Consider the following 12,373-nt stretch of genomic DNA (forward strand, 5'->3'; position numbering starts at 1 on the left):
CATTTGTCAGTGACTCACCCATAGGCCCATCCATCTGTCAGTGACTCACCCGTAGGTCCACCCACTTGTCCAGCATCCTCTTGGGGTTGAACTCACAGAGCAGGCCGGAGGAGGTGATACAGAAGGTGCTTTCGGCCTTAGAGCCCCGCCCACACGCCACATCACAAAAAAAGTTGTTCCTCAGCTCCCCCAGGAGCCCAGAACGCCCCAGCAGAGGTACAGGTGTACTGGCCTGCACAGACACAACAGAAACACTAGTGTTATTAGTATTAGACTTAGTTTCAGGAGCCGAGAGCCCCCCAGCAGAGGGACTGGAGCACTGGCCTGTAGAGAGAAATGCAGTGAGTTAGTTATGTAAAATGCAATGAGTCACAAGAGTTAGCCATTCTGTTATTCTGCTCACAATCAGTAGCATTAGCCTGCACAGAAACCCAAGAAACAGAGATGAAAGTACCTTGAAAGACTTGGAGTGGTCCAGGTACCAGAACTTGACGTGTCTGTTCCCTGCCGTCACAAAGTAGGAGCTATCCTCAGAGAAGGACACTGCTGTCACCTTACTGGACACCTTGTTAGCAGCAATTATTGTGTTCTTCTGCAACCACAACAAAAACACAAAATGTATGAGGGCAGTAACTATAGGAGTATAGACCCTGTGGCAGTTACACAAGCAGTGATGTTGTGATGTTGCTGTCTCTGGGGCAGTGGCTACAGCAGAAGGGCAGATAATAGTGATGTTGCTGTCTCTGGGGCAGTGGCTATAGCAGAAGGGCAGATAATAGGGATGTTGCTGTCTCTGGGGCAGTGGCTACAGCAGAAGGGCAGATAATAGTGATGTTGCTGTCTCTGGGGCAGTGGCTATAGCAGAAGGGCAGATAATAGTGATGTTGCTGTCTCTGGGGCAGTGGCTATAGCAGAAGGGCAGATAATAGTGATGTTGCTGTCTCTGGGGCAGTGGCTATAGCAGAAGGGCAGATAATAGTGATGTTGCTGTCTCTGGGGCAGTGGCTACAGCAGAAGGGCAGATAATAGTGATGTTGCTGTCTCTGGGGCAGTGGCTATAGCAGAAGGGTAGATAGTGATGTTGCTGTCTCTGGGGCAGTGGCTACAGCAGAAGGGCAGATAATAGTGATGTTGCTGTCTCTGGGGCAGTGGCTACAGCAGAAGGGCAGATAATAGTGATGTTGCTGTCTCTGGGGCAGTGGCTGTAGCAGAAGGGCAGATAATAGTGATGTTGCTGTCTCTGGGGCAGTGGCTATAGCAGAAGGGCAGATAATAGTGATGTTGCTGTCTCTGGGGCAGTGGCTATAGCAGAAGGGCAGATAATAGTGATGTTGCTGTCTCTGGGGCAGTGGCTATAGCAGAAGGGCAGATAATAGTGATGTTGCTGTCTCTGGGGCAGTGGCTACAGCAGAAGGGCAGATAATAGTGATGTTGCTGTCTCTGAGGCAGTGGCTATAGCAGAAGGGTAGATAGTGATGTTGCTGTCTCTGGGGCAGTGGCTACAGCAGAAGGGCAGATAATAGTGATGTTGCTGTCTCTGGGGCAGTGGCTGTAGCAGAAGGGCAGATAATAGTGATGTTGCTGTCTCTGGGGCAGTGGCTATAGCAGAAGGGCAGATAATAGTGATGTTGCTGTCTCTGGGGCAGTGGCTGTAGCAGAAGGGTAGATAGTGATGTTGCTGTCTCTGGGACAGTGGCTATAGCAGAAGGGCAGATAATAGTGATGTTGCTGTCTCTGGGGCAGTGGCTGTAGCAGAAGGGCAGTTAATAGTGATGTTGCTGTCTCTGGGACAGTGGCTATAGCAGAAGGGCAGATAATAGTGATGTTGCTGTCTCTGGGGCAGTGGCTATAGCAGAAGGGTAGATAATAGTGATGTTGCTGTCTCTGGGGTAGTGGCTGTAGCAGAAGGGCAGATAATAGTGATGTTGCTGTCTCTGGGACAGTGGCTATAGCAGAAGGGTAGATAGTGATGTTGCTGTCTCTGGGGCAGTGGCTATAGCAGAAGGGCAGATAATAGTGATGTTGCTGTCTCTGGGGCAGTGGCTGTAGCAGAAGGGCAGATAATAGTGATGTTGCTGTCTCTGGGACAGTGGCTATAGCAGAAGGGCAGATAATAGTGATGTTGCTGTCTCTGGGGCAGTGGCTATAGCAGAAGGGTAGATAATAGTGATGTTGCTGTCTCTGGGGCAGTGGCTGTAGCAGACAGAAGGGCAGATAATAGTGATGTTGCTGTCTCTGGGGCAGTGGCTGTAGCAGACAGAAGGGCAGATAATAGTGATGTTGCTGTCTCTGGGGCAGTGGCTGTAGCAGAAGGACAGATAATAGTGATGTTGCTGTCTCTGGGGCAGTGGCTGTAGCAGAAGGGCAGATAATAGTGATGTTGCTGTCTCTGGGGCAGTGGCTGTAGCAGAAGGGTAGATAATAGTGATGTTGCTGTCTCTGGGACAGTGGCTATAGCAGAAGGGCAGATAATAGTGATGTTGCTGTCTCTGGGGCAGTGGCTATAGCAGAAGGGCAGATAATAGGGATGTTGATGTCTCTGGGACAGTGGCTATAGCAGAAGGGCAGATAATAGTGATGTTGCTGTCTCTGGGGCAGTGGCTATAGCAGAAGGGCAGATAATAGTGATGTTGCTGTCTCTGGGGCAGTGGCTGTAGCAGAAGGGCAGATAATAGTGATGTTGCTGTCTCTGGGACAGTGGCTATAGCAGAAGGGTAGATAGTGATGTTGCTGTCTCTGGGGCAGTGGCTATAGCAGAAGGGCAGATAATAGTGATGTTGCTGTCTCTGGGGCAGTGGCTATAGCAGAAGGGCAGACAATATTGGCTCATAGAAAGGTCACACGGGGCAGATGAGAATTTCTTTTGTTGACAGAAAGGTGACATTGGGCAACTTAAGTAAGATGCCTATTGGCCAGAGGCTGCTGGCGTACCTTCCATGCCCATACGTGGACCATCATGTCGTGCTGGTAACCCACGCTGACGATGTATTTACTGTTGGGAGAGAAGGCCACACAGGATACGCCATACTTATGTTCCTGCAGCTCTGCCACCTGCCGAAACTCACACACCTCCCAAACACGCACCGCAGGCAGGTGACCCGACTGGGAGGGGGAGGGAGTGCGAGAACGAGAGAAGGGGAGATAGATGGAGAGAAGGGGAGATAGATGGAGAGAAGGGGAGAGAGAGATAAAAATCACAGTGAGATTACACATGCTGTGTCCGCCACAATCCACTCAGTCTGAACCATTTCACACACTATCAAAAGGGTCAAAAGGTTGTTACTTGAATGTGACTGTGCCCAGGTCAGAGTTCAGGACAAGGTCGACTGAGGATACAGGGACTCTATGAAAAACACTGTCCTGTGGATCAGCTCCTCTGTGTGTGTGTGTGTGTGTGTGTGTGTGTGTGTGTGTGTGTGTGTGTGTGTGTGTGTGTGTGTGTGTGTGTGTAACCAACAGCAGACTTATGAGCACGGTAATTGGTACTTTGACCCCTGCTGCTATGGCAACTCTGAAGGGATCACCTATTTACAGCGAGAGGGATTTATTTTGGCTCTGATTGGCTAGCTGGGATTAGGCTAACGTCGAGCCACATGAGCTAATCTGGAGCTAGAACATTACCACACCTAAGGTACAACCGCACTACAACACAGGGAGATATTCAATCGAACCCACTAACCAGCTTTTGAGAATTAAAATCAGAGCGAGAGAGAGAAAGAACTCACCTCTCCTGTGACAAGGTATTTGCCATCTGGAGAGAAGGACAGAGCTGTGATAGTTTTCCTGTTAAAAGAGAGAAGAGTATTCTGTGGTTACAGTCATACATGTATCAGCGGGTGTTTAGGGGATGAGTAGAGGATGATTAGCGGATGAATAGGTAATGAGTAGGATGGTGATTAGGGGTTGGTAGTGTGAGTGAGTAATGTCTCACCTGGATGTATTCAGGATGTGGTGCTGTCTGTTCTTCTTGGGGTTCAGCAGGACCACCACACAGCTACAGAGCAGGAGAAAAACACCAGGGTTACACATCAGGAATCACTACTGTAACTACAGTGTAATTACACTGTATCCTCTCATTAAAGTCGACCATCGTCTTATGCACTTTATCGGCCGCTGAGTAATATGTGGCTGCAGAATAATAATTACGTGATATAAGGGCAATTTGCATTTCCAAAAAGCCAGTGAGGAATATGGCATTCACTGTGAATACTTATGTAAATAACATATTTCTGTATTTCATTTTCCAAGAAATTTGCAACCATTTCTAAAAACATGTTTTCACTTTGCCATTATGGGGTATTGTGAGAGGATAGATTTGGGGGGAAAATCTATTTGATAAATGTTTTATTCAGACTGTAACACAACAAAATGTGGAATAAGTCAAGGGGTATGAACACTTTCTGAAGGCACTGTATGTGACAATAGCGACCCAACAGGGGTGTTAGTTACCGAACAGGCTTTCGAAGGGCTGTTTGTTCCGTGTTCTGCAACAACGCTTCTCTTAATCCTGAATATATAATACGTAAAGCAGTGTTACCACTGTTAAAGCTTCCACTGATCCTAAACAGAATCTCTAAGCCTGTCCTGATAATCATGTGAACCTCTATGAGCTTCTAACCGGACTGCCATTCAAATCAGATACCGGAGTCCCTGTCATAATGTGTGCCTATCACTTCCTGCTATCATCACTTCCTGGTCACAGAGAATGTGGGGGTGTAAATTATGACAGGACACCCTGGCCGCTAATTAAGACAGGACATGCTGGCAGCTATGTGAAACAGCTATGTGTGAACCACGTCCCTGGCCTATTAAGTGTGCCAGGAAGTTTAAAATAGAGGAGCAGAGGAGGATTGGCAAAGGTATGAACAATGGTACACACACACACACAGTCCTTGGCGCAGAGCTAGTCCAAGGACCTAATTCTCTTGTTGTTCCAGACATTGGCTTAATTAATACGGTTATGACAGAGGCTTTTAGGAAGCATGACCTACTTACTGCATTTCCGCTTCTGTTTACTGTTTCTGCTTACAGGCAGACAGAGTCCGCAGCAACTCTGTGAAATGCTGATCTGGACTAAATACTCCATTCGTTCATCCCTCGAGTCCCATCCCATCTTAGCTTGGACGTATTCAGCACTGCTAATGTTGAACAAGGACCTTACATAGTCTGCCTGATGGAACAGCGACTCTGTGTACAGCACAGTTAAAGCACCACGTAGGGAATGAGAGTAGAGTATTACAGAGCAATCTTGATGAGCTTTAAAAAGGGCAGTGTAGTCCAAAAAAGTGATTTGAAGGATTTTGTAATTATATTTTGACACTATGAGGTTGAAATAACACTCTGAAGTTGTGAAAATTATGATAATGCCCTTTAGGTGCAAGAGCTTTTATTTTATTTTTTACTGGAATTTCAGCCTGTTTTTGGCCCACAGCATGACATCACAATCTGATCTGATTATTCTGACCAATCATCTTTTATTTGCATAGAGTCTAGATGATCCTATCCTCCAATCAGGGTTGTGTATGTAAATATATTTAATTTGTATTGACAGGCCCACACAATCAGACTGAGCATTTCAATGGCAAAAGGAGGCTCAGGGGAAAAAATGATAAAAATACATATTTGGAGTTATTTTCATGAAATAAACACACACAATGATTTAAGACATACATTGATGATTAAAAAAAACACATTAAAAAGAATGCATGGGGGCTTTAACATTAATTGTTGAGCACAGTCAGATCAGAGAAGAAAAAAAACCCACACAGATACCACAAACAGTGCTTAATAAGCTTTCGGGTTTCATTGTAGTGTGACAATGACAAAACAATCTCTCTCCGAATCTCTTTTATTTACAAGTAGTCACGCACGCATGCACCAGACCTGAGTTCAAATGTATGTGTTTTTGAGTAAATACTTGAGTATTTCAATGGTTATTTGTAAAAAAATAATAATAATAAATAGTGATAGTCTACCAAATTGTACTTTTAAATGTAAATACTTATTTTAAATACTATACTGAACAAAAATAGGAAACGCAACATGCAACAATTTCAACAATTTTACTGAGTTACAGTTCATATGAGGAAATCAGTCAATCAAAATAAATAAATTAGGCCCTAATCTATGGATTTCACATGAATGGGCAGGGGAGCAGCCATGGATGGGCATAGGCCCACCCACTGGGGAGCCAGGCCCAGCCAGTCAGAATTAGTTTTTCCACACAAAAGGGATTTATTACAGACAGAAATACTCCACAGGTTCATCAGCTGTCTGGGTGTCTGGTCTCAGATGATGCAGCACGTGAAGAAGCCAGATGTGGAGGTCCTGGGCTGGCATGGTTACATGTGGTCTGCAATTGTAAAGCCAGTTGGACATACTGCCAAATTCTCTAAAACGACATTGGATTCGGTTTATGGTAGAGAATTGAACATTAAATTCTCTGGCAACAGCTCTGGTGGACAGTCCTGCAGTCGGCATGCCAATTGCACGCTCCCTCAAAACTTAAGACATCTGTGGCATTGTGTTGTGTAACAAAACTGCACATTTTAGAGTGTCCTTTTATTGTCCCCAGCACAAGGTGCACCTGTGTAATGACCATGCTGTTTAATCAGCTTCTTGATATGCCACATCTGTCAGATGGATGGATTATCTTGGCAAAAGAGAAATGCTCACTAACAGAGATGTAAACTAATTTGTGCACAACATTTGAGAGAAATAAGCTTTTTGTGCATATGGAACATTTCTGGGATCTTTTATTTCAGCTCATGAAACATGGGACCAAAACTTTACATGTTGCATTTATATTTTTCTTCAGTAAAAATACCTGAGTTAAATTAATGGGAATCTATTTGAGTATTTTCAAAAACATGACTACTCATCTTTTCAAATACAATATATCTGAATACTTAATTTGAATGTATGTGAAAGTAATTGAGGCATTTGAAATAGTATTTGAATCCAGGTATGGCATGCACACACTCACACCTGTCTCTCTCTTTCTCTCCCCCTAGACTCACCCAGCAGGATAGGCAACAAGACCAGAGTGGGGGTCACAGGCCAGACCACTGTTGCCAGAGGCTGTGATTCCCAGGACCCTCTCCAAAGTCACCTACAGAGGGAGACAGACAATTGTAGAGTTTTAACAAGCCAATCCCAAATCCTGCCCTAGTCCCTAGCCCGCAATCACTATGCATTAGTGGAGATCTGAGAGGATTTTATAAAAAGGGATAATCAACTCGGGGCTCTATGCATTCTCTGGAAAATAATGCAACGCTGTTCATTATTATGCATAGAACGTATAGCCCCTCGTTGATGATCCCTTATGTATTGCATGTCTGTTTATGAACCCTGAAGGACCACCCAGCTAGCAAATAACGTTCTGAGAACCATATGTTTCTTAGAGCGTGGTTATTCTATGGTTATTTTGAATAGAACCTTCAAACAATTTTCTTGGGAATGGTGCAGTATAGTTGCTTGGCTTTGGAAGATACTCAGCACGTTTTAAGGATCATGGCAAAAAAACATTATTTTCTTGGTATTTCATTACTTTAACAGAACGTTTCCGAAAAGTTCAAACATGTTTACATTTCATTTCAATTTTGGTAATGTTCTAGAAACGTTCTCCAACTTGGTTTGACATTGAGGACGTTCTGAAATAGTTGAGAGAACATTAACCTTTCACGAGCCTCTACCCCGGGTCCGGGAGCACCCCCTCCCCCCCACACTGATTAGCATCGCTAGCATAGCGTCACAATTAAATAGTAGCATCTAAATATCATTAAATCACAAGTCCAAGACACCTAATGAAAGATACAGATCCTGTGAATAAAGCCACCATTTCAGATTTTTTAAATGTTTTACAGGGAAGACAAAATATGTAAATCTATTAGCTAACCACGTTAGCAAAAGACACCATTTTTCTTTGTCCACCATTTTCTCTCTCCACCAGTAGCTATCACCACTTCGGCTAAACTAAGATATTGATAGCCACTAACCAAGAAAAAACCTCATCAGATGACAGTCTGATAACATATTTATGGTATAGGATAGGTTTTGTTAGAAAAATGTGCATATTTCAGGTATAAATCATAGTTTGCCATTGCAGCCACCATCACAAATCTCACCAAAGCTCCTAGAATTACTACAGAGAGCAACTTGTATTACCAATTTACTCATCATAAAACATTTCTTAAAAATACACAGCACATAGCAATGGAAAGACACAGATCTTGTGAATTCAGACAACATTTCAGATTTTCTAAGTGTTTTACGGCGAAAACACAATAAATCGTTATATTAGCATACCACATATGCAAACGTTACCCGACCATTGATTCAAGCCAAAGAGAGCGATATCGTTATCATCGCCAAAATATATACATTTTTTCACTAACCTTCTCAGAATTCTTCAGATGACACTCCTGTAACATCATATTACAACATACATATAGAGTTTGTTCGAAAATGTGCATATTTAGCCATAAAAAAACGTGGTTATACAATGACAATACTAGCAAAACTAGCCTGAAAATGTCAGTCGCCATCTTTCACAGTGATCTTGTCTCATGGATATCTATTCATAAACTTGACTAAAAAAATATAAGTTGGACAGCTATCGAAAGACAAATTAGTTCTTAATGCAATCGCTGAATTACATTTCTAAAATTATCCTTACTGTGCAATACAGGGTTCGCCAAGCGAAGCTATGCCAAACAAAATGGCGGAATATGCGTTTAAATTTTTTCGACAGAACAACGATTTATCATCTTAAATATTTCTTACTTTGAGGTGATCTTCCATCAGATTCTTGGGCAATGTATCCTTTCTTGGGTCTAATCTTCTTTTGGTCGAAAGATGCCCTCTGTCCGTCGAAATGCCCACTAACGTTCGACCGGGACCCCGAAACGTGCCCGGCTCTTCAAAGAGCATCACATAGAAATGCCTCAAAATCGCACTAAACGGATATAAATTGCTATAAAACGGTTTAAATTAACTACCTTATGATGTTTCTAACACCTATAACGAGTAAAAACATGACCGACGCTATATTACTGGCTAAACCAAGGCTTGGAAAAAGGCCAGTCAGATATCCTTCTTGCGTTGAGCGCAGATTCCAAAAGAACGGTACTTCCGGTATTTTGTCATTTATAGAGGCCATGATTGCGCAATCGACTCCATTCAAATTGTCACCACTTACTGACATCTAGAGGAAGGCGTGGGCAGTGTTTGTATCCTCATAGGATCTACAGTGGCTTTAAAACTGATCTGGAACCAGAGGCCAAGAGTTCTGAAAACTCACTCACTGGGAGGAAAAGTGCTGTAGAATGAGTTCTGTTCCACTCAGAGACATAATTCAAACGGCTATAGAAACTAGAGAGTGTTTTCTATCCAATAATAACAATAATATGCATATTGTACGAGCAAGAATTGAGTACTAGGCAGTTTAATCTGTAGAGCAAATTATGCTAATGCGAAACAGCACCCCCTATAGTTGCAAGAAGTTAAGAAACAATGTTCTTCTGTGGGAATTTCAGTACTTCAGCATAATGTTTCCTACAGGCGTCCATCTTGTTCTACAGTTGAAGTCTGAAGTTTACATACACCTCAGCCAAATACATTTAAAAACTCAGTTTTTCACAATTCCTGACATTTAATCCAGGAAAAATTGTTTTAGGTCAGTTAGGATCATCACTTTATTTTAAGAATGTCAAATGTCAGAATAATAGTAGAGAATGATTTATTTCAGCTTTTATTTATTTCATCACATTCCCAGTGGGTCAGAAGTTTACATACACTCAATTAATATTTGGTAGCATTGCCTTTAAATTGTTTAACTTGGGTCAAATGTTTTGGGTAGCCTTCCACAAGCTTCCCACAATAAGTTGGGTGAATTTTGTCCCATTCCTCCTGACAGAGCTGGTGTAACTGAGTCAGGTTTGTAGGCCTCCTTGCTCGCACACGCTTTTTTAGTTTTGCCCACAAGTTTTCTATTGAGGTCAGGGCTTTGTGATGGCCACTCTCGACTTTGTTGTCATTAAGCCACTTTGCCACAACTTTGGAAGTATGCTTTGGGTCATTGTCCATTTGGAAGACCCATTCAATACATCCACATCATTTTCTATCCTCATCATCATCTATTTTGTGAAGTGCACCAGTCCCTCCTGCAGCAAAACACCCCCACAACATGATGCTGCCACCCCCGTGGATCACGGTTGGGAGGGTGTTCTTCGGCTTGCAAGCATCCCCCTTTTCCTCCAAACATAACAATAGTCATTATGGCCAAACAGTTCTATTTTTGTTTCATCAGACCAGAGGACATTTCTCCAAAAAGTACGATCTTTGTCCCCATGTGCAGTTGCAAGCTGTAGTCTGGCTTTTTTATGGCGGTTTTGGAGCAGTAGCTTCTTCCTTGCTGAGCGATATAGGACTTGTTTTACTGTGGATATAGATACTTTTGTACCTGTTTCCTGCAGCATCTTCACAAGGTTCTTTGCTGTTGTTCTGGGAATGATTTGCACTTTTCGCACCAAAGTACGTTCATCTCCAGGAGACAGAACGTGTCTCCTTCCTGAGCGGTAGGACTGCTGCGTGGTCCCATAGTGTTTATACTTGCGTACTATTGTTTGTACAGATGAACTTGGTACTTTTGATTTTCCCATGATGTCAAGCAAAGAGACACAGAGTTTGAAGGTAGGCCTTGAAAGACATCCACAGGTACACCTCCAATTGACTCAAATGATGTCAATTAGACTATCAGAAGCTTCTAAAGCCATGACACCATTTTCTGGAATTTTCCAAGCTGTTTAAAGGCACAGTCAACTTAGTGTATGTAAACTTTTGACCCACAAGAATTGTGATACAGTGAATTATAAGTGAAATAATCTGTCCGTAAACAATTGTTGAAAAATGACTTGTGTCATGCACAAAGTAGATGTCCTAACCGACTTGCCAAAACTATAGTTTGTTAACAAGAAATGTGTGAGGTGGTATGTGAAGTGGTATGTAAACTTCCGACTTCAACGGTAGGTCTCAATGTCATCATCCTCCGTTAGCTTGATTAAAAACGGATTTGGATGCGATTCGGTCTGCGTCCTTGCAGCTTCTTGACTTCCTCAAGCAGGCGGACATTCTGTAGATGCTGTTCTTCCAGCGTTCCTTCTTGAATGTCCTGTTGCGCTTGTTGGGCCTGTACGAACTGAGCTATCAACTTGTCGATGCTGATACTGCGTAAACGTCAACCCTGGTCTGACCACGTTGTCAGATTGCCTGCATTCTCCATCACGACTCACCCCCCTATCCACATCGACGGGACAGCAGTGGAGAAGGTGGAAAGTTGCAAGTTCCTCGGCGTACACATCACGGACAAACTGAAATGGTCCACCCACACAGACAGTGTGGTGAAGGCACAACAGCGCCTCTTCAACCTCAGGAGGCTGAAGAAATTTGGCTTGTCACAAAACGCACATACTTTTACAGATGCACAATTGAGAGCATCCTGTCGGGCTGTATCTCCGCCTGGTACGGCAACTGCACTGTCCACAACCGCTGTGCTCTCCAGAGGGTGGTGCGGTCTGCACAATCATCACCTGGGGTAAACTACCTGCCCTCCAGGACACCTACAGCACCTGATGTCACAGGAAGGCCAAAAAGATCATCAAGGACAACAACCACCCGAGCCACTGCCAAATGGCGAGGTCAGTACAGGTGCATCAAAGGTGGAACCGAGAGACTGAAAAATAGCTTCTATCTCAAGGCCATCAGACTGTTAAACAGCCATCACTAACACAGAGAGGCTGTTGCCTACATACAGACTTGAAATCATTGGCCACAAACAAATAGATCACTAGTCACTCTATTAATTTCACTTTAATAATGATGTTTTCATACCTTGCATTACTCATCCAATATGTATATACTGTATTTTATACCATATATTGTATCTTGCCTATGCCGCTCGGTCATTCCTCATCCATATATTTATATGTACATACTCATATTCCATCCCTTTACTTAGATTTGTGTGTATTAGGTAGTTGTTGTGGAATTGTTAGTGTCATGACAAGCCCCTATCTCTCTCTCTCTCCACAGTTTTATGACGGTCATAAATACTCTGCTTCGGGGTCTGTAGTATTGGGATTGGAATGTGTGCCTTTGGGACACAGAGAGAAACTTGGCCAAACTTTAACCTCAAAAGGTTGAATGATGAAACAGTATCTCTGTAAATCCGAACAGTTTGAAAGGTCGGTGGGAAATCAAGGAATGACCATGTCGAATTTGTTTCATTTGGTGACCTCATGAGAGACAGGAGATCCACATTATTGTGTCTTCGTTTGTAAACACTGCTCAATTATGGGGTTTGCATCCGAGTGTT

General features: G+C 43.2%; 1 protein-coding gene across 1 annotated transcript in view; it reads right to left on the reverse strand.

Moving 5' to 3' along the window:
• Positions 1–12,373, reverse strand: part of LOC129817203 (mitogen-activated protein kinase-binding protein 1-like) — a 47,643-nt gene that overhangs the window by 28,108 nt on the left and 7,162 nt on the right. The window contains exons 2-7 of the mRNA XM_055872216.1: positions 7,020–7,111; positions 3,932–3,994; positions 3,726–3,783; positions 2,932–3,102; positions 455–592; positions 50–232 (exon numbers count right to left, since the gene is read on the reverse strand). Of these exons, the coding sequence (XP_055728191.1) occupies positions 50–232; positions 455–592; positions 2,932–3,102; positions 3,726–3,783; positions 3,932–3,994; positions 7,020–7,111 (705 nt within the window). The remainder of the gene's footprint in view (positions 1–49; positions 233–454; positions 593–2,931; positions 3,103–3,725; positions 3,784–3,931; positions 3,995–7,019; positions 7,112–12,373) is intronic.

This window comes from Salvelinus fontinalis, chromosome 20 (genome assembly GCF_029448725.1).
Source record: "Salvelinus fontinalis isolate EN_2023a chromosome 20, ASM2944872v1, whole genome shotgun sequence".
Classification (NCBI taxonomy): Eukaryota; Metazoa; Chordata; class Actinopteri; order Salmoniformes; family Salmonidae; genus Salvelinus; species Salvelinus fontinalis.